Consider the following 26,304-nt stretch of genomic DNA (forward strand, 5'->3'; position numbering starts at 1 on the left):
AAAGAGTAACACATAATGAAGTCAGATTCAGTCATTTTATTAATGCACATTCCATCATTCACATTCGTTTTTTTCTTCTTCAATCTTTAAACATTTTTGTAAGCCTTATAGATAATACAATTGAGTAGTGGCAACATGCTGCTGCTGCACCCCTGAACACAAATCCTCTCTTGGGTCGTATATGATGATGTTTCAACTCAACAGCGCTAAGTCCTGAAACTTATATAATGTTTTCGATGACATAAACCATTTTCTTGTGGGTGATGGATTATATTTTGCCAAACCATTTAGTACAAGTTCTACACCCGAGATACTTTGCAGATACCAGTAAGGATACTGTCATTTAAATGTGTGTGAACAATTAGGTGAAGAGTGAGGAAAAAGTCACGTTCAAAAGATGTTGTTTTTTTTTTTTTGCATGGTTTCACACAACGAACTCCCATTTTGCAGCAATTATTAAACACGATCCATTCCAACCCTGCACTGACACCATCCCAAATCCCAAACCACTTACATTAGTCGCAGTGGGACCAAGGTCACTTAAAAACAAAGCACTTCACTGTAAACAATCAATGTGTGACCAGGTCACACAGTTCAGTCCAACACACGTCACCTTATTACAACACCTTACTGTACATTGTGGCTTTCAGCGGTGCACCCCAGCGTAGCGTGCGGCACTGTGAGGTAAAAAGTGTGACGACGAGAACAACCTTCATTCCAGTGATACATTTCCATGACGTTTTATGTTTGAGCTATGGCATTCATAATGACCTTTCACCTTCATGCACATAAGCCCTCATGACTTATTTATTCAGATTCCTCTATTTCGATGATTGTACACTTGATGTTCGCTTTTGAACCTACATATGTTACAAAAAGCAACTTATGCCCATTTTTCATTTGATCAGCCTGAACGTGGGCAAGTTTGACCTTAAATACGAGGTGTCTGCCTAACTACCCCCCCCCCCCCCCACAAGGCGAATACTTTGAAATAGCAGCAATCTAAAACTCAACACAAGCCCAGCACAGCAATTCTGTACAATAAATTCAAATGGTGATTTGTACATACTACCCCTTTCTTTGTTTAACCAGCAAAACACATATCAAAGCCATTGCATCAAGTATTCTTCTGGAATAATGAGTTGCTTCTATAAACGAGGTTCGTGTTCACTTGTATTTAACAATCTATTTCGTACATTTAGCGCTTGAGAAACAAAAGTGGCAGTGGCATAAAAAATAACACGGACTATTTACAGCATACAGTAAAAAGTGTATACATTTGTTACCTGCGGAAGAACTCATGATTTGAAAGCAGAAATACTGACGCATTGTGTTTTGAATTGCTATTATTGCAACGTGGACAAGATAACGGGTCACTTTTTGCTTGCAATCTCCTTTAAGAGCGCTGCTCTTCAAGAAGAGAGATTCTGCTGCAACTGTCACCAAACTTTAAAAAAAACAAAGGAATAAGGAATAAATTCCGGTTATTGTGGTCACCACAAGATCACCACTACCACGATGTTATACTTGTGGCACGTGAACACCACTTTTAGCCATCATTTCGAAGTATCAAACAATCTTACTGTGCTGCTACCCAACAAACACTTAGCCCAGTCTTGGCAAACGCATGTAGAGCACAGCAGAGAGGAGTCAACATTTCATGGTCCTTGCAGATGAAGAGATGTCCCTGCACCTCGATTACCAAAAATTGTACTGGATGGGCAGGAGACACACAATTGATAGGGGATTAAATGGATGTCATCGTTCATTGTTTATTCCTCAAGTCTCACTTTGCATTTGTGACAAGTGATGCAAACTAAAATGTTTGTCTGTTATTCACGTCGTTGCCCATCCCTGTCACTCTGCCTCCGGGTTGACCCGGTCCTGGAAAATGTACAGGTTGTTGGTGGCTGCTATAGCGATGATATTCTCTGACGGATGCCAGGCCATGTGTAGGATCTTCTTGCTGAAGTCCAAGCTATCGACGCCTACATCTCCGCGGCGACGTTTTCCTCCCGTGTAAACCCGCCGGGTACGTAACACAGCCCGTGGCTTACTGCTCTCCCGCCAGGCTTCAAGGGTCACACCCCTTCCCGTCTCCCTGTCAAACATCTGGAAGAAGCTGTTGTATGCCCCAGTCATGATTACGCTGTCAATAGAAAGGAAAGATTGTTTGTGAAATTGTCTCTTAGATCAACAACCGATGTAAGAGATATAAGACAAAGACATGAATTGACCTAAACCGGAACGGCTAATGCCGCAGCGGTTGAACTAATTTGTGAGAAATCATGGCAGAAAACTAATCTAAACTTTGACGTTTGACCAGCCGTCATGCATGACATCAAGCAAGATCTCTGTATATTTTGCAAGACCACAGTACATCTTGCGAGATATTGGCGAACTTTATCTCCCGAGACCTCAACTCACGTAGTATCTAAATGCTAGGGAGCTGTAAATTATCAATAATGTGGAGTAAATGATGATGCTGTATCATTATTAAATTAAGGCATACTGTACCTTCGTATAGACAGTGTCAGGCAAATTTTTAACACTTTATATTGTTAAATAGCGATAATTTATTTTAAAAAGTACCCATGTGGGGGCTAACCAATTTTATCAATTGGTGGAAAAGAATTTACCAAATTTTGACAAAGGAGGTCTCTAATCAGACGCTAGCATCGGACAGAGCAGCGCATCAATTGAAAAAAACAAAACATACTCAACAAATTGTTCGTCCCAAGCTTATCTTTGGGCCAATTAAAAGCTCTGATATGAGTTTGTGACGAATCACATACAGTGAATGTGAAATCCTTGCATGTAGCTCTCTCACACTCTTCGCATGTAAACTTGAATTGAGGCAAGGCAACCTCGGCTCAAACGTTTCCAACGAGGATAAATCACATGTGACATATTCCTGGTGACCATGTACAGTATTTGGCAATGTTGAACACGACTGACTTTGTACCATTTCTTGTCATGGGGGAGAAAAAAAAGATTCAGCTTATGTAATCGATTCCTTTGAGGGAATGAAAAAAACCACTCAATGTTTTTTTTTGTTGTCGATCGCACTCACCTGTCTGAACTGTTCCAAACACACTCAAACTTGTCAAAGATGCAGTCGTTCTCATAGAGTGAGCACAGCTTACTCCTTAGGTATTCGTGGACCTGCATACAGAGAGAAGCAAGAAGCTCTCTTCCATACCACAGTTTAGTCACAATTCTATCTTGCAGTTAGTTCACCTTTGCCTTCATTCTTTACCGTGACACCCAAAATAACACTTTCTTACCTGATATGTCTCCACAGGCCCTTTGTCCATGTTCAAGTCCCACACCTTGGCGGTGAGGTAGTCTCTGGTCAGCAGGTAGCGTCCATTGTGGCTGAACTTGACATCTGACACAGAGGAGATGATTTCGGAAAAGAAGGAGCGGCTCCCTGGATCTTCCGGTTCTTCAAACACTGGTCAGTTTGATATTTATGGGAGACAAAATCTAGTGATCACACTTTTTCTAAACACGTGATCCAGTTTTTGTTTCGTTTTGTTTTTTTTAAGAAGGTAGGTGTCTTACATTTCGTGTGTTTGTCACAAAGCGCTGAAGACCTCATGTCACAGAGGCGCAGGGTGCCCTTGCTACTGCTGTACACAAACAGGTGACAGTGTTGAGGGTGAAACTCTGCTGCCGTTATCACCTCTGTGAGATCCTCCATGTTGGCTGGCTTTATGTCCACAATGTCTAGCAAAATGCTCTGTCAGGGGTCATACATGACAATGCTCATGCCACCACTGAAATGATGTACTCCTGAAAAATACTCTTGAGATCCAATGAAATGTTAAATGTACAAAGATAACGCGTTTTCTTTAAAAACGCTGTCCATGACCTTGAGTTTATGGTAAGTAACTCAGTAATTAATTCATGAGTGTGTCATGAGAGATCAGCAGGTGGGCCACGGGCAACGATCTCATTTCATTCAATTGGACCCAAACTTATTTATTCACGACAAATACGGTACCGGGACTTTATCTGAGTTCATCTATCTATGCCACGGCGGCTTACAGTTGACAGGAAGTACAATGCGATGGTTTTCCATCAGATGGCAGAAGGTGCATAATTAACCTGTGCCTGCACATGTTGCCATTCGCACAACAGAAAAAGTCAAGGCACACACAGTAAAGTTGTGAAATGTTTTCAAAGCTCATTATTATTTCAGCACATCCTGGATACTTTTCGTGACATTTCTGTTTTGGTCGTGTGCCATGAGATTTTTCTCATATAAAAATACGTACAACGAGATGCGTGATGATGTTTTAACCCTTTCATGCACCCTGGAACCTGATAACATGATAAGCTGTCCATTGTCGTAACCGCTGTCCCTGAAAGGGTTAATTGAATCTCTTTGGTTTGGGCGGGTGTACCTGATGTTATGGATAGCAAGTAGTACACTTGTACTGTATATAGCCAGCATATTTATCCAACACGCACATCCCTTATTTCAATAGCCCAGCTCACGCTTCAGCACATAATCAGGACCTAAACATACACCTCAACCAACCCCAGCATGCATGCACACGCTGCTCGTCTCTCTGTTCTATTTGTGGTGTCCCCGAGTGGTTCAGAAGAGCGCATACTTGCCCTGTGAATTATTTAAACCCTTCTTCCACACTACAAGAAGAATCTGATTTTCTAGGTCAGCTTATGTTTTAATGGGAATTTACGATTACCAACGGCACCCCATGAAAGACTGCAGCGTGTATCTGATGTACGTATACTGTAGTCAGTATAAATCAAAACATGCTGGCTATTTTAAATATAAATGCTGAATTCATATCACAATAAACGGATTGTGTTTTATTGCACGAACTGTATAGCATAGGGGTGTTACCCCATACGACAAATGTTCAGTTTACCTACTTGCATTTAAATCAACTAAAAAAATGCAAACGTGGCACTTTGGAAGGTGTGTCATGCCGAAGAAGCATTAGCTATGAAACACTGTGCATGTCGATACATGCATGTGTTCCACCAACTATGCTGAATGATGTGCTTCTTTGTCAAATGCGCCTGTTCTTCAAAGGACATTTTCCCTCTGAAATTATATGGATAGTGCAATCAAATCAAAACGTTGTCAATTTGAGTTGGTGAAAAAAAAACGAATCAGTAAATAACAGCGAATGAGCCCAAGTCCCACAGAGAACAAAAATGGTTGAGGAAAACAAGCAGGAAGGATACTGAAGCTGCGGTCAGTGATGCCCAGATGCCACATATTGATACGCAGGTCATCAGCTGACAGGTAGGTTTCCCCATCACTGTTGACCGAGATGGAGTTGACATGATAGGTATGACCATTGGAGAACACTCGTCTGGGGCGGACCTCGACCATCAGATCTGTGGGTTTCAGTACTGGCACCTACATGAGTTACAGTACAATGCATCTGAGCCAAGGTGTGTGTGTGTGTGTGTGTGTGTGTGTGTGTGTGTGTGTGTGTGTGTGTGTGTGTGTGTGTGTGTGTGTGTGTGTGTGTGTGTGTGTGCGTGCGCGCACCTGCAGGGAGGTGATGGTGGAGATGTCCTTGAGGCGGCCCTCCTCATCTTTCAAATTATATCCCTCTGGTCTCTTGTCTCTTTCACTCACCTTCCACAGTTTAATGGTCTTATCTGTGAAATGCCAAATTGCATGTTCACAACACCATATGGAGTTGAAGTTAGTCCAGGAGAAAAATGAAAATAGAAAAGTAGTCAGCGGGATTGGCTGCTGATGTTGAAACTTTTAAAGCACTTTGGGTGAAGACTGAATTCTTATATCGTAATACTGACATTTTTTGAATTAATAACAGCAGAATTTAGTTTCCTTATTTTGTGGAGCACCAAAGAGATGAATTGAGGACACATCACAACATGTCATAGCAATCGCTCGATAGATAACATACAAGTATGGCCCCTAGAGGCTGTCAGCTGTACACTGATGACTTCTGTGCAATCTGATGGAAGGCAGAGTGTGTGTTTTCAGATGGTGCCAGGCCATAATTACCATAAAAGTTATTTTCTGTCAATGACCTCACCCATTGCCAACTAAGATCAATCACATCAATCACAAAATACGGTTTGTATTCAACTGTGATGCTTACAGTTATTATTTGGGAGTAATATCCTTTGTGTGTCTGGCTGACTTGCCATTTCTACCGGTTCTCTGTCCAGGGGCCAGCTTGCCACTTTGAATGGCAACTTTCAAACAGCCTCATGGGCATGACATCCATGTGGCTTTTGTTTTTCCAATAGACTCAATTTTGCCGATACCAACGCGTGGCCAAACGGGATGTGACCAGGAAAAGCAATCAGAACAATGTTGTTGATCTACATTGTTGTCTACAAGAATATTTAGATCTAAATTCAGAAGTGAGGTTTTGGAACAAATGATAACTGATCTGTGTTGCCATTACAATTTATAAGATCTTCTCACCGTTGGTGGACAGGAGAAAATGTGCAGCATTCTGTTGTGACAGCCATTTAATCTTGTTGATTTTCTCTTCGATCTCCAGACTCTTCAGGTAATCAAAGTCTGGCTCGTGGCTCTGGAAGGTGCTGTATACATTATACTCCCCCGAGTCCCCAGTCTCCAACACCTCCTCGGACTCCCCTTTAGACTGGCCAAGAGTTGGAAAAACCAAACCCTGATTTAACTCTACTGAGGTTTGTAGGTGCTGACCAGAATAATGTTATCTGCTTCGAACATATTTTGTGCACATTTTTGTCTGCCACTGACCTCTGTTTCTCTTTGGAAGATGACCACTCGGCCTCCTTTATCCCCCGTGGCCAGTAGGTCCCCTGTCTGGTTGAACTCCACTGTGGAGATGACATCAGCTTGGAACAGAATAAAATGGGAATGGTTAACCAGAAGAAAACCTACTGGATTTATGATCCATTTATTTCTGCAAAGATGGATTGCACCCATTGGGCCACACAATATTGAGACACAAGAGGCAGATAACATGCCATCTGTTCTACTACCTTCAGTGACATAGTCTCGTAGGAAGGTGTGGTTGATCTTGTGGCTCTCAGCGTCCTCGCCCATCTGAAGCTGAAGGAGGGTGACCCGCCAGCGTGCCCGTCCTGAGGGGAAGGGTCCAATCCGTTCTCTCGCTTCCCACCCAGGCTCCGCCCATGCTGCTAAGGCCTAGCGTAGGGGCCTGGAACAAGGCATCCTGGGTAACCAGCAAGCCAGGGGGAAATGGGAAAAGGTGGTAGCGAGCAGATGGAGATGGATAATGAGCTTGAGGGGTGAAGTTTAAGGATGCCGGAATGTGGAAAACAGTGGAAAAAAGGATGGAGGAGAAAAAATTGGCAGGTAGAGGAGTGGACAAATGAATGTGATTGCTGGTGATGAAGATAAAGAATAAGCATGTCAGAAGGCAGGCTGACAAAGCATGAACATAGCATGCCAAAGTTTTGACCTTTAGTGTTACACACCCATTAGTGAAGATACACTTGTACATATGAAAATGCTCTAACAACGAATGTACAGTAGCAGCAAAGGTGATGGAGGGAAAATGACACGATGCTCCACCAGATCTGAAATATGAATCTTGTACATATACTGTAGTTGACACCATAAACAAGAATACACAAATAATTACTGGATTCATCCTATGACACTCTGCCAGTAAATACAAGGGTGTGGTAGCCTTCCCCGCGTATTTTCCAGATCGCTGCCCACACTCTCCCTCACACACTTTATCAAATAGATAGTCCTTGATGGAGAGCAAAGGAGAACGTGATGTCTTGCCTGCGCTGCAGGAGGACGGGAGGCACGAAGGTAGACAGGCCTCAGCACACCTACCAGCCGTGGCTGCTATATTCCTGACGGCGTGTGAAGGTCCTCCGCAGTGTGCCTGAGAGAGGATGACAGGGGGGAGAAAGAGTGGCGGTGAGAAGAGGGGAGGAAAAGGTGGAGAAAAATGAACACGAGAGGGAACAGCAAGGAGGATGTGGATTCACTGTGCAATGATGCTGCTGAAGTGATCCTGTGCAGCATCCACTGTGTCATGGCAGCCTCCTCTATCGCCAGCCAATCACAAAGCCGATGGCCTTCCAGAGCCCTCCCACTGCAGCTGATGAGGTGGAAGAGGCCGGCAGGGGGAGCATGTTGACCCTCAATGGTGCGTAACAAGGCTCAAATCCGGGATTTTTTTTAAACTAATTAGAATTCATTGTTTGCATGACGCCTTGAAATAACTGATTGCCGAGAAATCCGTATCCTGATTTTTTAAAAATGACCTCATTTGACTCAGGGATTCTCTGACTTTTCATTCTTTGAATATCCAGAAGGTTGCCTCATAGTGACAAGTAAGCAATTTATTTCCAACTGCAGTTAGATCAGTTTTCATTACTTGCTTGCTCCCCTTACAGAGACCGTATTGTGAACCAGGGGGACTTGTGAATTTCTATAACGTATATGTGTCAGTAAATTATGTCATACAAGCAAGATCAAAAGTTAGACTGACGTTTCTACACGTTAGTTAGTGAAGTCAAGAGCCACAATATTAGGTACAATTAAGGACGTTAAGTGTAAAGAAGTATCTATATTTGTGTATTATTTTGCTTGTTTTGATGATAGTTTGTGTATATTGCAGTTGCAACATATATATTTTACTGTATACTGTACTTAGTACTTATAGATACACATTTTATTTAGGCTTACACTGTACTCCTCAGTGGCACGGTGGTTGACTGGTTAGCATGTCCTTGTATTTATTAAACAGTAAATAGTTTACAAATGAAATACACAATAAAAATATTATTTTGTATCTTTTAATCCTGTAAATGTAAATAACCTATGTGATGACAACTGTAGGGTACTGTAGTTGCACTGGTTTTATACATACAGTATTCATTAGCTCACGTTGTCCTCTAGATGACAGTCGTTCATTTTGCTTTGGCGAAGTGGCAGCATATTATATTCCGTCGAGGAAGAACTCGTTCCAGCGACAGGGGGAAAAAAATGACAGGGCGCGCAAAAAGAAAGTCCAAATCCATTCAGGTAAATTCTCGCTACCCCAACCGTGTTCCTTTGTACACGCGGATACTGATTCAAGAAGTGATATTCAAGCTTTAGAGTTGTTTCACACGGCGTTTCGAATAGGTTGCAAAGTGCTTCGTGTTCGGGTTCTTTGGCATGCTGTCTGGACAGCGGTGCAACAACATGGCAGCAGCAGCACCGCACAGAGCGGACGCTTGGGCAAAAACAGAGAAAAAATATGGCGTCACCTTTTCACGGTGATTGTTGACTTGTCTGACTCGTGCACGGTGTAGCTCAACAAGAATGCATGGTAGGTATGAGTTACTAAATGTTGTGTACGCCGCTAAGGTGCAAAACTAATCAAATACACTTTGCTAAAAGCTGCAATGATTTCTATCATAATGATGAGCCACCAGGGTCCGCAAAGCATTTTCTGATTGTTTATTATTTATTATTCACAACTTAAAATGTGAAACAGTATTCGTTTCATTCAATTATAATAATGCCGCCGTAACGTCATATGCTTTAGCCTTTTCCGTTTTGGCGAATTTCGACAGCCATGTCTTGAGTAAACAACCGAGCATGAGCTTTGTAAAAGATTGTTTTAATTAATGTACATTCTGATGGATGTGTTCTAGTCTGTATACTGTGTTTTGAGAAACCACGGAGTTCCCAGCTGTGTTTTCTTCACTCATGAAGTGTATTGCTTTGTCCCAGAACATGCTTCTCTTGACACAGCAGTGCTTGAAAAAAATGCAGTTAAAAAGAGGAATATATGTGTTGAAGAGGTCCCAGAACTAAAAATTAACTCTCCATTTGGATAACATAGATTTGTTGTATCCAATAACGGCTTTCAGTTGTAACAAGGTAAGATGCAAAATGCAATGATTGCAAGATATGCTGCGAAGAAGAGTTACTTTAGTACTAGTAAATTGCCAAAACCTTTCAGTTGTAACAAGGTAAGATGCAAAATGCAATGATTGCAAGATATGCTGCGAAGAAGAGTTACTTTAGTACTAGTAAATTGCCAAAACATGAGAATGAGAACAAAGACGAAACTCCAGCAGACAATTTCACAGCAAACTCTACTGAAGACACCAACTAAAGAGCACCACTTACTTCTGTTGTTATGTTGGCACATATTTGATTACAATTTCTCAATGTTTCTGTCAGGAGTCGGGAGAAGGCAATGTAGAGGTGAAGAAACTGTGTCCTGATGATGTCACGGCAGCGCCCCTGTCCAAGGTGTCTCAACAGCAACGCGGCGAGATACTGCAGCTCTACAAACTGCATATGCCTGATGACCTGTACCATTTCTGGGATTTGTGCAAGGAGCTTTGCCCAGACAACCCCTGTGGTGAGCCCATCGTTATTTGTTCACCAATGTGTGTGTGTGTGTGTGTGTGTGTGTGTGCGTGTGTGCGTGCGTGCGTGTATCATCTTTGCAGTATGAATATCAACTAATGGATCACTTATTTACAATATTGTTTTCTAGGTGCCCTGAAAGACACACTTGGTTTACAGCTAGTTGGTCCTTTTGACATCTTGGCTGGAGCTCACCAACACTGCAAAAATGCTTCTCCTAACTTCCACCTTCACTGGAGGTATTTCTACGACCCACCAGAATTCCAGACCATTTTACAGGGTAGTGAAGAAAGCCAGCATCACATCGGCTACTACAGGTACCAAAACATACACCATCTAATACTCCATTGTCAATCTATCTCTTTTAATAAGTCTTCAGAAGAGACTATTTTTGGTCACTGGTCACTGTGTTCGTTTTTTCTTCAAACTTTTAACAGAGATAATCCAGACTCCCTCCCCTCATTTGTTGGGGAGAATGAAGCCAAGAAGGGTTGCACTATAACACCGATGGGAGACAACGTGTTTGCTGCTGTCCAGTAAGTACTATCAGAGCTCATTCCATGCTTGCATTCGGTGGACCAAATCACATTTCTCGTTTTAGGGACATATCCAATAAGTTGTAATCGATTAAATCAAGTTATTAATTTGTAGAAAACAGTGTAAGCAGCTCATGAAACTAGAGGCTGTGGAAATGGCAAAAATATACTTATGGTGCTAAAAAAAGCTCGTCGGAAGAACATTGGTGAGGGTCCGTGTTCTCTCAATCTCTGTTCTAGTTCATCACAAATGTATTTGATAGGGGTTGAGGGTGATTGTCCGAAGGGAGGAGAATTCTTTGCAGGCCCTTTCAGCTTCGTTCTCTTCTTGCACTTTTTTTGTTTGTTTGTTTTTTTGTTTTTTGTGCTGAATAAATACGCAAACGCAACAAAATTGTACAAAAATACTATCTGTATTCTTTGTGTAAGTCAAGTGACTCATTGAACTACTATGTTTTACTGCTTGACAGCCTGTTCCTGCTAAGGAAAAAGAAGGAGAAGGGCAGGCAGAAAACGGAGGAAGAAGATTTAGAAAGCTTGGAGGCAAGGCTGAGTGAGCGAGCAGAGACTCTGAACTTATCTCTAGAGCAGAAGACCAAAGGCATGAAGCAGCGGGACAAGAAGGTAGCTCCCCCAAAGTTAGACGTGTAACCTCACTCGTACTATTACTCTGCTGACTGTATGTCCTCTTTTTATGCTTTTCAAAATGCATTTCTGATATCCGCACTTGTTAGTGGAGTATAGAGGGCTCCGTCCTTTTAGCAATTACCCACAATGCACTACCGGCGGCCATATTGGAGGGCTGTTATAAACAAGCCATACACGGATAGACTTCATGTATGGCTTGTTTATAACAGCCCTCCAATATGGCCGCCGGTAGTGCATTGTAGGTAATTGCTAAAAGGACGGAGCCCTCTATATGTTTAGCATAAGCAAGTTAAGTGTAGCCGTGTCTGTCTTTCCATGGGATATTGGGAACATTATCACATAAAATTAAAGTGCAACAACCCCTGAGGATCACCCTCAAAATAATACTTTTATGATCTGCCGAAATGACATATTAAATCCTCTCTAGGTTGTCGCCAGAACCTTCCACGGTGCTGGTATTGTTGTACCTGTTGACAAGAATGATGTGGGATACCGAGAACTTCCAGAAACTGATGGTCAGTCTATATATACATACATAATCAATACATTGTCACCTTAATTGAGTTCAATTTGTTCCGTGACCAAGCTCATAACTCTGTTCACCCCTAGATTAAATTAATTTCCCTCATTGAAGTAACCCCCCCCCCCCCAAAAAAAAAACCCAAATCCATCAAAAACACTAATAAAATTCAGAATGCATTTCCCACCAAAAAAAAGACAAATATGCAAAGGCACGGTTAACAAACTGAAAGTATGCGGGCTCCACTGTACTCTTAAAACTGCCAACATAGAGGATCCTGGTGTCCTTCGGTATTTGTGATTTATTTGTTGCTTCTGATCAATTATTCTTTATTCTGCATCCAGCTGCTCTCAAAAAGATCTGCAAGGCCATTGCAGAAGCTCGGAATGATGAAGAGCGCGTCAAAGCCTTTCGGCCTCTTCAGGAGATGATCACGTTTGTTCAGTTTGCCAACGATGAATGTGATTATGGCATGGGCTATGAACTCGGAGTGGACCTTTTCTGTTTCGGATCCCACGTAAGTAGTGTGTAATACAATGTGTATGTCATTAGGAAACGATTATTCTAATAATAGGTTTATCTCTTGATTATTTTGTCGAAAAATCGATGATTCGGATTAAAAACAGTTTTCGAAAGAATGTCCTGTTTCTAAGACAGGACATTATTTCACATCAGAAAATGCACAAACAAGATGGATGGATGAATTGATTATGATTAAGTTACTGATGTAATCCGGATAATGTCAGAAAATGGGCAAAAATGTTTTCCGATGTAAAAGCTGATGCTTGCATTTTTTTTTTTTTTTTGACAGATAATCAGTCTGCTTTCATGGAGGCCAACATCAATTTGACAACATATACCGGGGGTTGCCAACTCCGGTCTTAGAGAGCCGCCGTAGAAGCTTGTTAATAATCATTTCAATCAAGTGTGTTCAAAACAGGCAGGACAGCGACTCTCTCAGACCAGAGTTATCTACCCCTGGTTTATATTGTTGAGACGCTTAATTCGGAGAATTTGGACAATTTAAAATTACATAAGTTCTCAAAACTTTGTACCTCTACAGGCAATTGAGATCTGCTCCCTGGCCATGTTTATTGTTCCTCGCTTGAGTTGAGTTTTGTTCTTCAGGATTAATGACGACAACATGGTGACAAATTCTGGTCAAACGTGTGTCTTAATTGTCTCCTCTTTCTCCAATAGTACTTCCACAAGGTTGTCAAGCAACTCCTACCCATGGCCTACAATTTACTAAAAAGGAATTTGTTTATAGAGATTCTGGAGGCCCACCTCACCAGCCGTAGCCATGACAATCTGGACCAGCTCTCATCTTGCTAAATCTGTCATGAGCACATCACAATTTCAATTGATAATATTTCCCCTCCATGTGATCCCATGTGTGTCAACGTTCGTCAACCCTGGTTGTATTGGTGCTGCTGTTATTAATCGTTTGTTCATTTTTTTTCCCAATGTAAAATAAAGTATTTTTTATATTTTTAACATCAGTCCTGCCTTTGTTTCTTAATAATCTGTTATAGATTTATGTCATATGATCATTGCAATATATCGACGTTTCCTTTGTAGAGTGACATCATTTTATCGCGCACATGCCTTGCATAATTTGAAGACGTCGTCATTCGTATGAATGATTGTGATCCCATGTGGAAGAGTCAGGGGGCAGTGTCACACAGTTATAAAGGTAAGTGAATGACTCTCTCAAAACACGTCTGCAACTGAAGTTAGAATTAATTACAGTTTAACGTAATATGCAGACCTAGACAGATCGATCCAAACTATATAAAACGATCATTTGCCATTTTAAGTTCTAGGTTGTGTGACTTAATGAAAACCGGATTTTTTATTTTATTTAAAACAACAGTTTGTCAGAACACCTGCTCTACTACCCAAGACTGATTTAGTATTATTTCCTGTTAGCCTTCATTAAATCTGTTGCTTTCCGTAGGGACCCAGGCCAAGGTGGGAGCGTAAGGACATAGTGAGTGAGCTTTTATAGCTTGCCGAACTCCGTTGTACTTACCACCTATGAATCTCTGTTCAGTAAAAATGGTTTTGAAAGGCTTTTAAAGACACTAAACGACAAATTAACTTTTCCTTCCATGACACTGCAGTGGAATATACGAGGGGTGGAGGCACCCTCAGCAGAACAAGAATGCCATGGGTCCTGCACGTCGATGCGTTTAGAGCCATCGTCAATAGGTAAATTACACAAACTCCTATTTTAAAAGTATCGTGTAACCCCGCCATGCATTTGGCAAAGGATTCTGATTGTTTTTTGCTATAATAACGTTGTGTAGTTTTTAGGAAAGGGAAAAAGACAAGATGCATTTTGAGAGCGATGCATAGTGTTTTAAATTGTTAGTTGTTTTTGCTTGTTTCCGGAGTTCCCGATTGGCCTTGAACGCAGCATCGATCCTGCAGCGTTTCAGGGAAGCGCGTCAGAGGCGCGTTCTCGCCACACGCGCTCAAGAGACAGAGCAGCATCCCATGAACACAGGAAGCACTCGCTTGCCTTTTAAAACAACACTTGCGTTTGCCCTCCATCATCACAGACTACTCACATCGCCACGGGATGAACACCCCCGAGCCGAGTGGATTCTGAGGCCATCCCACTAACATCCATCTTGGACCGGTTAAAGGACCCCCCCCGCGCCATTCCTCGACTTTTGACCGCGTCGCTACCAGCTGCAGCCAAACAGAATGTCCAGCAGCCCCGAAGACACTCTCTCCAGGGGCGGCGGCTCCGACCTTAAACTAGCCTCGAACAACACGTCCCCGGAAGGTGGACAGCCGCCGCCGCTGCACCAGAGCCGAATACGGCAGGTGGGTGTCATCCGGTCCGTGGGACCGCTCAGTGATGCTGAGTTGGCAGCAGTGATAGGCGTTGCCGTGTCTTCTCACATCTGCGCAGCTCACCTACACCGCCACCCAGATGTTGCAATATTATTTACCATATGTGGAGAAGCTTCTTTACACTGAAAACAACTACTGTGTTGATGAGTGCTTGATTGTGCATCAGGGGGAGTGTCAGAGGTAACCGAGTGAGTTGTCAACAACACAAGGCCTGTATTGACGCTCCCAGACCTCATCAAGTCAATATGAGATACTCGCATCTTGAATTTGCGTCTAAACAAGACCTGCATTATATAAAATGTCAACATATAATTAGCCTGGAGGACCTGGTGTCGTCATGTGTTTTTACTTGGTGATGTAAGGCAGTTGACTGGATGTTTGTCCACCTCTTATGCGTCTGCCTGACACTAATGTGATTTCAGTAATGGACTGTAGTGCTAAGCACACTTTACTACCCCATCATTGCTGGGTGGGGCCACTGAGCTCACTTACTTGGATGTGATCAGGAGACTTTAGTATAAAAAGCCTTGAAATATTAATTGATATGATTTCATTCAGCCTTCCCGATGTAGCATGCACCATAAAATTAACATTTTCATTTCCTTTTGGAGCTAATAATACCTGAAGCCACCTTTGTGCAGTCTGCTCGCGTCGTCACCCACCATCGTTTTTTGTTTTGTTGTTTTCAGACTTTCGGTTCTCAGCTTGCTTTTTTAAATTACTTTTTCTAGCGACATCAGCTGTGTAAATAGTGTGGCACAGTGGCAGAAAATACACACTCATTTGTTGGACATCAGAGAAAATGTCTGTCCCTTTTTCATGGCCATAAAATGTGCATGCTTGTACTGCTTTAAAGGCTTCCACCTCAGTGACAGGCCAATGCAACTCAAACTGTTTTTTTGTTGTTTTTTTCTGAGTGTGTCATGTCGACAGCCGTCATTGTAGGTTAGCCAGTATTTTGTCTTCATTTCTTTCTTTTGGTTGGTTGCTGTTACGAGAAGGCAATCTTTGCATGCGAAGAGTTACATTTTGTGTTTCTCCCATTCTGACTGTCAAACGGAAATTAAGTGGCAAATTCACCAAAGTAGTTGTGCACATGGCTGACTTTGGTGCACTCAGCGTGGGATAGATACCCCACTCACTTACTTTAGGTGCAAATGAAATTCTGTCCCTTTATGTGGCAGACCAATCCAGATCGTAAGTCGTCAGTTGCGATTAGCTCCACCTTTCCAGAGAGGGAAGAAAATGGTGTGTTGATGAGCTTTCCCGAACAGACCCAACCATGTGATCATGGGTATTCATGAACACAATTAGCCCCTTTCCTTTGGGCCAAAACAAGACATTTAATTTTTGGCACCTGTTTGTAGAAAGTTTTTTTTTTTTTTTTTTAACTGAAAACATGTAATGCTTGATGGAAGCACAAGTCTCGTTTATGATCCAGCAATAAGCTGCTTTTGCCTCTTACAGTTGCCGTAAAAGGCACTCCAGTCAGATTGGCACCTTAATGAATGAACGGGGCAACAACTTTTCCCTTAAGCCTCGTTCTTAGCATTAATTCTACTGACATCCCAAAAATATACATGTTTGATTTTATTCAAGAATCGAAATTATTCTTAGGTGTGAATTTCAGTGTGAAGGGTTATTTTTCCTCATGTGACCTACGATTGGCTGGTGACCAGTCGAGTGTGTACCCACATCTCCCACTCGGCCAACCGTGATTGGCTCCAACACACCCATGACCCAATTAATGATTCCTTTTTGTTAATTTCATACTCATTTCATAATTCTACATCATCAATCATTATAAATTATTAGAATTCGCTGAATAAACCACCCCATGAACGCGAGCAAAGTAACTGTTGCGATGACAGTTATGACCCCCAAATTCTGACCTCTGATTCGTCAATTGCATAATCGGCACACAGGTCAAAGGGGGCGTGTCATATCTCCCTCTACATATCTGGGGTGTTAATGTAAAGAGTAATAATGATTTCATGAGTAACAGTGGTTTACATATCTTTGGAAAGCTAAGAAAGATCATTAGCTTTTTGATGATGCCGCGCTTGAGTTGCGTGAGTTTAACACATGCGACCCAGAGAATGTTGACGTTTCTAATTCGACGCCTTCTGCTGTCTGAGTTTCGAGTTTGTCTATTTTCGGTGTGAATGTGATGATGTTGCAAGGTGACAAGAGTTTTGTGAGGATGCAGGTCTCAGGTGCAGGAGAACATGAGAGTAAACAAGGCAACGCCTGTGAAAGGGCAGAGCTGGTTCAATAAAATGAATGCAGTCATCACTCATTGTAACAATAGCAGGCAGCAGTGGAAAGAAGAATGGCGATGTGGAAACAGTGTGATGCAGCCCCGTGTCCCAAAGACAGATAGCTTCATCTCGGTCGAGTGTGTGTGCCTTTTATATGTTGAATTTTCGGGAACAGACAACAATATCTGAGTTCAAGCTTGTGTTTGAAAAGGTTTTATCTTGAGGTGCCACAATTGATTGATTGATCAACACCAAATTGATTATCAAATTCATCTGCTACTGTTTTGACAATCGAATAATCATAATATTGCTTGTTTGCCGAACTTTGAATTGTCCAAATCCACATTTCAGTTTCTCAACACAGTGATTATTTTGGTGCTGTCTGTTGGCCTCTGTGAAAGCAGACTGATTATATCCGGGAACTCAATTTTTGTGTAATTAGATCTGTTAGATGTTTTTAACTAATTTTCAGGTACAGAATCCAAAACCGATATCAGTTTTTCTCTATCATATAAAGTTTGTGAGCTATAGAATCCTCAGGGGAAAACAAACAAAGAAATGTGTTTGTGTGTAAATAAAACACTGAAATTGAAAGTTTACAAGCTTTGACAACTTCATAAAGAGCATAAAACAAAATGAAACCATGGTTACAAGGTAAAGAGAAAAGCCGGCAATAATCCTCTTGATCCCTGCTATGTTAGCTTTCTGTTTGCAAATATTGATCATACTGCTGTAGATGAGTCCACTCGTAATCAGCTGCCAAGTCCAAATACAGTTAATCAGTGGACTTTTTGGCTCTTGTAGGAAAACTATGGAGAATAAAAAAAGTGTACTGGAAAAAAAACTGACTGCAATTTTGGAATCAGCATGCCAATTCTAGTTTTAATCAGCATAAAAATCTCACACAACAGAGTTTATGTTTTCAAAAATGTTCTCCAATGTTATCTGCTTTTACCTTGGAAAACAGTGATCAACATTTTTTGCCAACAGCATTTTCTGATATTTTCTAGACCGAGCCAATAACTGAGTCATAATGTGTTATTGTGTTATGTTTGCCCATTTTCTTCTCTGTCAATGTTAAATTATGCCTTGCTTTTAAATAAAGGATTGGAAATTAATTTTTCGATCCAATTAATCCCCCAAATTATCGACAGATGAATCGCTAATCAATATAAGCATTAGTTGCAGCCATAGTTGTTTCCCACAAAAATCATCCTCGCAGTCCTCTCTGTGTAGAATGTGCAGACGGAACCCCGAAGGGCTTTTGCCAAACTAATAGAAATTGGAAGGAATAGAATCGGCCAAAATGCCTTGATAAAATGAACATTTTAGATTCAACGGGGATTAAGGGATTTTGTCCAATGCCTGACTGGTAATTAATTGATGAAGAGATCCCCCTCCCCCTATACTTTTCTTCCTAAATCTGGTCGGTAATTGGTGTTCACATGCTCATTATCTAGTATGTTAAAAATGACAGTTTGTGGCTATAATCTGGAAAAAAAAACACTAAAGATGATGAGCAAGTCTACCTCACAAGGTGCTTTTCTTCTGTTTATACCCTGCTCTTGCCCAAAGTCAACTGTCATAGCCTTCACCATAATTTATTAGATATAAACACATAACGGGGTAGGACTAGATAAGTTTTTTACTTCTTCCTACTCCCTTAAACATAATAACTGTGTTGAATGACCTCACCCTCAACCCATCAGAGGACAAACGCTGCCTACACACAGTACACTTCAGTTGTAGTTAATGTTTTAAGTTGCATTTAGTCTTTACATATTTTGTTTTTCAATATTTATTGAGGTACAATTTGTATTTAACTTATGTGCATACCATTTGGATCATTGTTGAAATACTTTTTTATTGCACTGTTAATGTTCAAACTGTCCATAATGTTCCAGTGACTTCCAATAATATCCCGTTTTCGGAATAAAATCTCTTTCTCGTTTTGATGGACACTTAGGCCTAGTACGCCACTGCAGTTAAAAGTAGGTCAAAAAGGTGGTACCTGCAGAGCAGAAGTATTTCTTTTCAGTGGTACTTGGTGTAAAAACTACAGAGAATATGGACGAATGTGTGGATGGATGAATGACTGTCGTGCCGGATGCAAGGCCTGAAGGATGGATGATTGCAATCTTGCAACATTTGATACAGATTCTGATTCTCCAGATAGGAAGGGCTTGCTTGCCGCCTCCTAGTCGAATATTTAAAGATGTTTTTTCGACTAGACAGCTTGACCTATTTCTTTCTTGGTAGGAAGCAAAGTTTTTCTCTGAGTACGCTTTTGAAAATAGCTCCTCCTTCAACAAATGCACTTTTTACCTGCTGCTCTTCTTGTCACAGATTATCCTCACTTCCTTTCGGTGCCAATTGTCACTTGACCTTTTTTATAAATTGACCCTTAATTTGTTTTTGTCTCTGGTTTGCTTTCCAATTCATCCATCACTTCTTCACTTCATACGTTCCTCAGCTCATCCATGGATTTTTGCCAGGTTGTGGTTTCTGTCTAATATACACATGTACATATACACACACATTAACATAGTTGTATTTACAAGAGCAATAAAATAGTCTCTCAGAAAAAAAAGGAACCACTGAAGTGCATGAACGGATGGCCTCCAGCACTGGAACAGATGTGATTAAGGTGCATGTAGAATAGAAATCAGATATAAGATGATATGGAAAGCTTAAAAAACAGTGTAACCTTGACTGATTAAGTCTCTCAAGGAGGCAATTTCATCATGTGTCCGTCAGCTTTACGTTAAGACAATCGGGACCGGACGGTTTTCATCAAGTCAAAGTATGCAACAAGGTTCTATTGACAATTTTACTTTGTGGGCTAATTTCAAAACATTTTCTCTTTTTCACTTGAATATGGTGTCCCATCTCAGATCAATGAAGGGAAACTGGCACTACTTTGGATGAGTCTTGCATATTATGGGTTATTAATTTGATAAAATTCAAGATGGGAAGTATTTGGGGGTATATGGGATGATGTTTGAATTTGAAATTTCAAAGCTTCAAGCAGACTGGAGCCAGATCTGACGCAATGTGCTGCAACAGCCATATCATGTTAATCTGTTTTCTTATAAGTGTCCGGTGGCTATTGGAAGTGGAATCGTATTCCTGTCTAGAGTCCGGAATCTTTCCAGAGGATCTGCCTCTTTATATTTGGATACAAATGCCATCATGTCACTCTGGAACATGAGCTGTCTTCTTGGCTGTTTCTGTATACTTCATGACTACGATATCTTAGGTGACCTAGTTATAACTATATGTATGATGTCATCTTACTCACCCTCTCATGAATGTTTGGAATGAAGCATCTTAAATTACGGTTGGCCTAATTTTTATGCTTTTTAGAGTAAAGACTGTTCATTTCAACAAACACACCCTAAATCAAAAACTCATTTAAAAACACGAACTTATTGAGCACCTCTGTGAGCGATGAGGATATACTGAATGGAACATCAACAAAGCAGACAGCGGAGATTGTCATATTCCAATTCCAACTTATATTTTTTGATACGGTTACTCAAAAGCTATAAGTTCTCTGAACTTCCAATGTTTCGATTATATCCAATTTATATTTTTTGATCGGTTACTCCAAAGCTTTGAGTTCTCTGAACTTCAATGTTTTGATTATATCCAACTTGTATTTTTTGACATAGTTAAGTCAATACTACTTTTTGTCAAAATTTGAGTACTGTGCACTCAAATGTTTTAATTAATATTTTTTAACATTCGGGTTTACAGTGTAGAGGCCAAGTCTTTTTTGACCTGCGGCAGCTGGACACATTTAGATGTTAATTATTCATCATGGCCTTTGCATTGTGTATCCTGCTGGAGATGAGCGGAAAGATAGAAAGGCGTGGCTTGTGATCAATGGACTTCTCAGAAGCTTAGAAGCAGTTTGAAGCCTTCCATCAGAACCTCAGAGCAACCCCATCGTGGTTAGTCAGCCTTCAACCAATCTATTGGAAAGATGAAGTGCCCATATTTCTATTCTGTCCAGCTTTTCTCTTATGTCTGACTAATTGCCTGCATGAACCCTTTTCCTGTGTGTGTGTGTGTGTGTGTGTTGTGTTGTGTGTGTGTGTGTGTGTGTTAACGCTTGACTCAGGCTTCTGGGTATGGCCGTGCCGTTGCTGCTGCAGTGAGTATTAGGTCACATGCTTGACTATTTCTGATACATTCAACTTGCAGGTGAAATCACTTCATGCTTCAATAAATTTACTGAGCTCACGCCAGATGAGGTCAGCGTTCAGATGGGAATATAGTCTCTCTTTTTCAAATAATGTTGCATACAAACAGTAGGTCAGAACGATAAAGTCGACTATCAATATAACAACTACAGAAGCCCAAAAACACCTTGTGGGTATTGGTTACACTTGCATGTTTGTGGCATGTTATATCGAACACTTCTTGAATCAGGTATTACTCGAGGAAGTGAGGAATGGATGTAAAAAAAAAAAAGAAATCTGTGTACACTATGTTGCACATTTGACCACATAGATTTGGTAGAGTGCTCTAGACGATACTCTGCTGTCGATGTAGCAAAAACAATCAGTTAATGCGATGCTCTGCCTGGAAGACTGCTGCTCATCCGCATGTGCGCCGGGAAGCCTTGTTTACTTAACAGCAATAACACTGAAGGACATCGTGTTTCTGATACTGTAATGTCATCCATCGTGTTTCGCAAAGTGTGTCTGCACTTGCCTAAGCATGACTTGGCTGCTACAGGGTGTGGTCTTTTAGACGAAATACCCCCCTTCCATCCCCCCTCCCACCCATTTTCCCCAGGGGCCTCCATCAAGGTTTCAAGACCGCTGAGTTTTCCCCTCCAGCCTGGTCTCCATGTTGTTACACACCATGCATTCGGGCGTGGTCCCATGAGGGTTCATGTCCCACGTGGTATTCCAGTAGATTTGATTCAGTGAATTGGTTTCTTGCATGCTTTACGGCCTTGACCTTTTAAAGATATGAGAGGCCTGAAAAATGACATTTACATCATATCTGTGACGGCTTACATCCGTTACTATCTGTAATCAAAAGTGTGTTGGTCTTTTTGGCTCGAGCAGACTTAATTGAGAGGCTTGTGTTTTAGTCACGACCAATATTTACAAGAATTTCTCCCATAAAAGAGCTTGACAGTCATTGATCACTGAGTCTGGACTAGTGTGACATCATCGCTGTGAGGGGCCTTCCTCCTCTTGCAAATTGCACACAAACATTGCCACACCCAGGACAGTATACCCACTGTGGTGCATGGGTAAATCGTCTGTTTGGCGAATTAAATGAAACAACAATTCAAGCTTTACTGAGAAAAAAAATATGATACGAGGGATCATACATTTATATGGGTTTAAAGTCATAATGACCCTCTGCGGAAAACCATAACTATGATGTGGCCTGTGAAGAAAATGAGTTTGCCGTCCATGCTCTCATTCAGAATAATAAAAATATTAAAAGTCCGATCCAGGGTCTAAACCTTCATAAAAAGTAAAGAAGTAATGAACACACACACACACACACACACACATACATATATATATATATATATACACACACACATATAGTCCGTGGTCTACCACCATAGTAGTATGATGAATAAATGACTTCAACATCTAGTGAACCTATATGCAGAGTATTTTCCACCTCGATAACTTTTGACGATTTTGGCAATAATCAGCTTTTGTGCAAGGCCGAGAGACACACACACACTAAGACTGGTACGATGCGGTTCTATCTTATTCTGGAATCAGGCATCAGTCATATGATGCAGCAGGGTTCAGCTGAAGCTCACAATCAATATCCTGAGGGGAGAGAACAAACTGTGTCTGCGTGTAAATTCGTTGTGGGCGCTCTTCTGTCTCCAGCACAGATTGTGTAATGCAGAATGTTATCTTCGTTATTGGGAGTTTTGTTTCCATTAGGACGCTCTGTAGTTGATGCATGTGCACATGGAGTGTTTTTGCTTGCTGTGATGGGTGCAAAAGAAAAAAAATGTTCATGAATACCGGTATATAACCTTTTGCAGTGAAAATGATTTGTGCTTCCTTGCTTTCCTGAAGGGATGCTATCAAATATGGCAAACCTTTTCACATCATTTTTTGCATGTTAGTGTCTTGCTCTCAGCAACTTAACCTGGTTAACGTTATGCCTCCCTGAAGCCAAACCAATGTAAGAACTAATGAAAAGTAGCATCTCCAGTGAAGGGAGCAGTGGTGAGTGTTGAGTGTTGTCGTCCTACAAAATGCACGGCCTTCTCAATATCTAACTGAGCAGTCTCAAAGCGAGCACCTCCCTCCATTAAATCATGGATGCATTGTAATGCTGTCGGATGGCCATGAGTCAGAGCTGCACCTCCATTAGCTGGAGGACGTATCATAAACAACAGTCATAAAAACATCAGGGATATGCATCATAAATACAGTGGATGATTCTTAATTGCAATGCACAACAATCTGCTTGTTTCCTCCTCACTATGCAGGCTGAAGGTTTATTCTAGTTCAGGTACGAAGGTTCTAAAAATAGCCCCGCAAGATGCTTAAAGGCAGTTGAAGTTAGATTGCTACTTGGTGATGGAGCACTCTCTGCATGTGTGAATGTTGTTGTGAATGTGTCTGCGCTTTGGGGGGGTTTCATTGTTGCAGTAGTGCTGAATTGCCAGATAGTGGATTGTGGAAATATCCAACACTAAGTGGCAGCACGAGTCCCATAAAACGCTGACTGTAGATGCATTGTAGTTTTCTATCCTACCATCTATACATGAAAATTGGGGTGTGGATGAGAGCACGCAATCTGACTTTCACACGTTTTAGTTCTGTCCGTAGAGCCTTAATTAAAACCCTTTACAAAAGGTAGACAGCAGACACAAATGTGTTAACCCCTTACAACAGGATCAAGAGTTTATTATGTACAGTAGCTACTCACACATACTCTGTGAAGGTATAATGATCTTAAATTGGACACAGACACTTGCCGTGTACACTCCGTTACCATTACAACCACTGAAACTGAGATCCCACTGTTTGCAAAGTTTGCTGAAAGAAATTGACCCGTATGAAGTTAATATTGCTCTGCTGTGACCTGCATACTGCAATGAAAATATTGATTATCCAAAACAAAGTATCGGTATTTATTTATTAGCATTTATTATCTTTGTCAAGACAGAATTTGCGTTGGATCTCAGTTGATTGTGCAGGGAAACCCAGTGAGTGTGTCTCCTTTGTGTATTACCGTATCCATTCTCCTAAATGCCACTGCCTCGCGATAGCAGTGCAATGGGAAGGATGGATCACCAAGAGACATTGAGCAGTGCTTGATGCAGACACAGAGAACGTTTATTTTACACGCAGAGACTATTTATATGAATCTGAAAAACTATTTGTACCTGTATGTAGCTTTTTCCTCCCCTGTTGAACAATCGTTGAACCAAAGAGATACTGGTCCTGATGTGTCACCCAACTCCCGCCTCCTCCTAAAACACATACAGCAATCTACTGGCACTATTTTAAGATCAGTTTACATGCTAATCGACCCGTTTATTGATTTTTCTCAGGGAAATGTGCGTACGAGACGGGCGTTACAGTAACTGTGGCTGCATTTAATCACATTTTAAATCGGTCAATTTTGATAATCATTGTCAAGTATGCTTAACAAAAATGTGATGCATTCAAGTTGGGATAAAAAGACATGCAGGTGCCTTGGTCAGAACGGAAAGTTGATATGGATTTGTTATATATACATTGAAAACATACATTTAATTGCAAGGTTGGTGAACATTACAGTATTATTAAACCGCTGCTGAGCTTTTTCAAGATATGCTCACACACTGCATATGCCTGCATTTAATGTCACCAGCAGGAGGTGCTAAAGGTCCAGCTCTCCTCCATAGAAAAGTTCATAACTCGTGTATGCCTTGCGCAAATCCAGCATACAGTAATGGCAGGTAATCGTGGAGTGAGTCACCATATTGATGCCAGTCAAGATTTATGACATGTTGTTTTGTTGACTACAACTTTAAACAATAATTGGACAGTTTGGCAAGGATTTGACACACATGTACATTATTCACGGGCGCGCACACATACACTCAACCTGTCAAATCGTATTCCATCAGTGGCGTGTGGAGAGTGCAATGTAGTTGAGATGTGGACTGATCCACTTACCCACTCGCGAGGGTGGAGAGGGCTGCGGGGTATCCCGTCGTTGACGATGTCGGCAAGCCAGTAGAGCTTGTCAACTGTTTGCACCCCCCCCCTTTGCAGATTGAGTGGTATGCGCCATCATCTCTGCTGGCTCATAGAAAAACACCGTGTACTACCCAAGTTCACCCTCTGCTCCCTCCTCCTTTCCTATATGCATACCTGTCAACTCATACGGTTTAGCCATAGTTGATACGGATTTTGTGGTGAATCTTACGTATATGGCCGTATCGCACAAATCATACGGATTCTGAAAATTTCCGGGTTTTTTTCACCAACTCCAAATGATTTGGAGTAGGTGAAAAAAGTAACGCAGGAATACAACTCTGAGCAAAGTAATGCCACTAAGTAGAATGATGATTAGACATTAACCAGACATTGTATTATGGAGATCTACAATAAATATCATTGAAAATTTCGTGGGGTTTTTTTCTGCCGTTATTTTGACATATAAAATGCTTTGGTATGTTATGAGGATTTTTTGCTCTTTATAAGGATTTTTTTGGTAGTTTATACAGGTTGGCGCTCCGAAAAGTTGACAGGTATGTATATGCCTTTGATGTATTCTTACAGCATCAAAAGGGGCGGTAGGATTCTCTTGTATCGCTTCAATGACAAGCAAAGATGGGCAAGTAATGTAAAAAAAAAAACTACCTGTACTTTCATCGATGGAAGCATTGCTGTTGCTTCTGCTTCGCTTACAACGAGCAGCCAATTAGAGTGATTTATTTTTCAGAGTCCTTCGAAGCTGCGGAGTCAGCACACTCAATCGCCTGCAATTCACCACAAATATGAGGGCCAGAAGCACTCATGTGAATCCAAAGGTATCTTGTCAGCCACCTTAGTGTTCAGGAGGCAGTCTGAGGATCGCTTCTCTGATACT

The 26,304-nt window shown here is 41.3% G+C and overlaps 3 protein-coding genes across 7 annotated transcripts in view; 2 read left to right on the forward strand and 1 right to left on the reverse strand.

Moving 5' to 3' along the window:
• Positions 1-21: 21 nt before the first annotated feature.
• ppp2r2ca (protein phosphatase 2, regulatory subunit B, gamma a) lies at positions 22-8,035 on the reverse strand. 4 transcript variants are annotated; one of them, XM_086119717.1, is made up of 10 exons: positions 7,832-8,035; positions 7,003-7,368; positions 6,758-6,855; positions 6,455-6,638; positions 5,540-5,652; positions 5,227-5,404; positions 3,568-3,732; positions 3,288-3,457; positions 3,074-3,165; positions 22-2,149 (listed from the first exon to the last, which is right to left on the reverse strand). In XM_086119717.1, the coding sequence occupies exons 2-10, from the start codon at positions 7,064-7,066 to the stop codon at positions 1,858-1,860; spliced, it is 1,356 nt and encodes a 451-aa protein (XP_085975843.1). In that variant the 5' UTR covers positions 7,067-7,368; positions 7,832-8,035; the 3' UTR covers positions 22-1,857. The 4 variants fall into 4 exon arrangements, with proteins under 4 accessions (XP_085975843.1, XP_085975844.1, XP_085975845.1 ...); XM_086119718.1 differs by having other exon boundaries at positions 7,003-7,181; positions 7,778-8,035; XM_086119719.1 differs by having other exon boundaries at positions 3,288-3,391; positions 7,778-8,035.
• Positions 8,036-8,905: 870 nt separating this feature from the next.
• hpf1 (histone PARylation factor 1) lies at positions 8,906-13,576 on the forward strand. 2 transcript variants are annotated; one of them, XM_086121101.1, is made up of 9 exons: positions 8,959-9,031; positions 9,134-9,320; positions 10,184-10,367; positions 10,506-10,692; positions 10,813-10,911; positions 11,382-11,535; positions 11,987-12,074; positions 12,424-12,596; positions 13,280-13,576. In XM_086121101.1, exons 2-9 carry the CDS (start codon positions 9,318-9,320, stop codon positions 13,412-13,414), a joined length of 1,023 nt encoding a protein of 340 aa, XP_085977227.1. In that variant the 5' UTR covers positions 8,959-9,031; positions 9,134-9,317; the 3' UTR covers positions 13,415-13,576. The 2 variants fall into 2 exon arrangements, with proteins under 2 accessions (XP_085977226.1, XP_085977227.1); XM_086121100.1 differs by lacking the exon at positions 9,134-9,320 and having other exon boundaries at positions 8,906-9,031.
• A 997-nt stretch (positions 13,577-14,573) lies between these two features.
• ank2a (ankyrin 2a, neuronal) overlaps positions 14,574-26,304 on the forward strand; it is a 90,264-nt gene continuing 78,533 nt past the window's right edge. Inside the window, exon 1 of the mRNA XM_086119319.1 lies at positions 14,574-14,917. Coding sequence (XP_085975445.1) covers positions 14,795-14,917 — 123 coding nt within the window. The 5' untranslated portion in view covers positions 14,574-14,794. The remainder of the gene's footprint in view (positions 14,918-26,304) is intronic.

This window comes from Hippocampus guttulatus, chromosome 9, assembly GCF_054856545.1.
Source record: "Hippocampus guttulatus isolate MCC_2025c chromosome 9, RoL_Hgut_1.0, whole genome shotgun sequence".
Lineage (NCBI taxonomy): Eukaryota > Metazoa > Chordata > Actinopteri > Syngnathiformes > Syngnathidae > Hippocampus > Hippocampus guttulatus.

Excerpts from the sequence above, each read along its gene's own strand:
- hpf1 (XM_086121100.1), top strand. The coding sequence starts at position 8,906 with ATGACAGTCGTTCATTTTGCTTTGGCGAAGTGGCAGCATATTATATTC. Across the intron at positions 10,368-10,505 it reads TTGCCCAGACAACCCCTGTG|GTGCCCTGAAAGACACACTT; the intron begins GTGAGCCCATCG and ends ATTGTTTTCTAG. Across the intron at positions 10,912-11,381 it reads AACGTGTTTGCTGCTGTCCA|CCTGTTCCTGCTAAGGAAAA; the intron begins GTAAGTACTATC and ends ACTGCTTGACAG.
- ppp2r2ca (XM_086119717.1), bottom strand. The coding sequence starts at position 7,066 with ATGGGCGAGGACGCTGAGAGCCACAAGATCAACCACACCTTCCTACGA. Across the intron at positions 5,653-6,454 it reads TTTTCTCCTGTCCACCAACG|ATAAGACCATTAAACTGTGG; the intron begins GTGAGAAGATCT and ends GGCATTTCACAG. Across the intron at positions 5,405-5,539 it reads CCACCATCACCTCCCTGCAG|GTGCCAGTACTGAAACCCAC; the intron begins GTGCGCGCACGC and ends TAACTCATGTAG.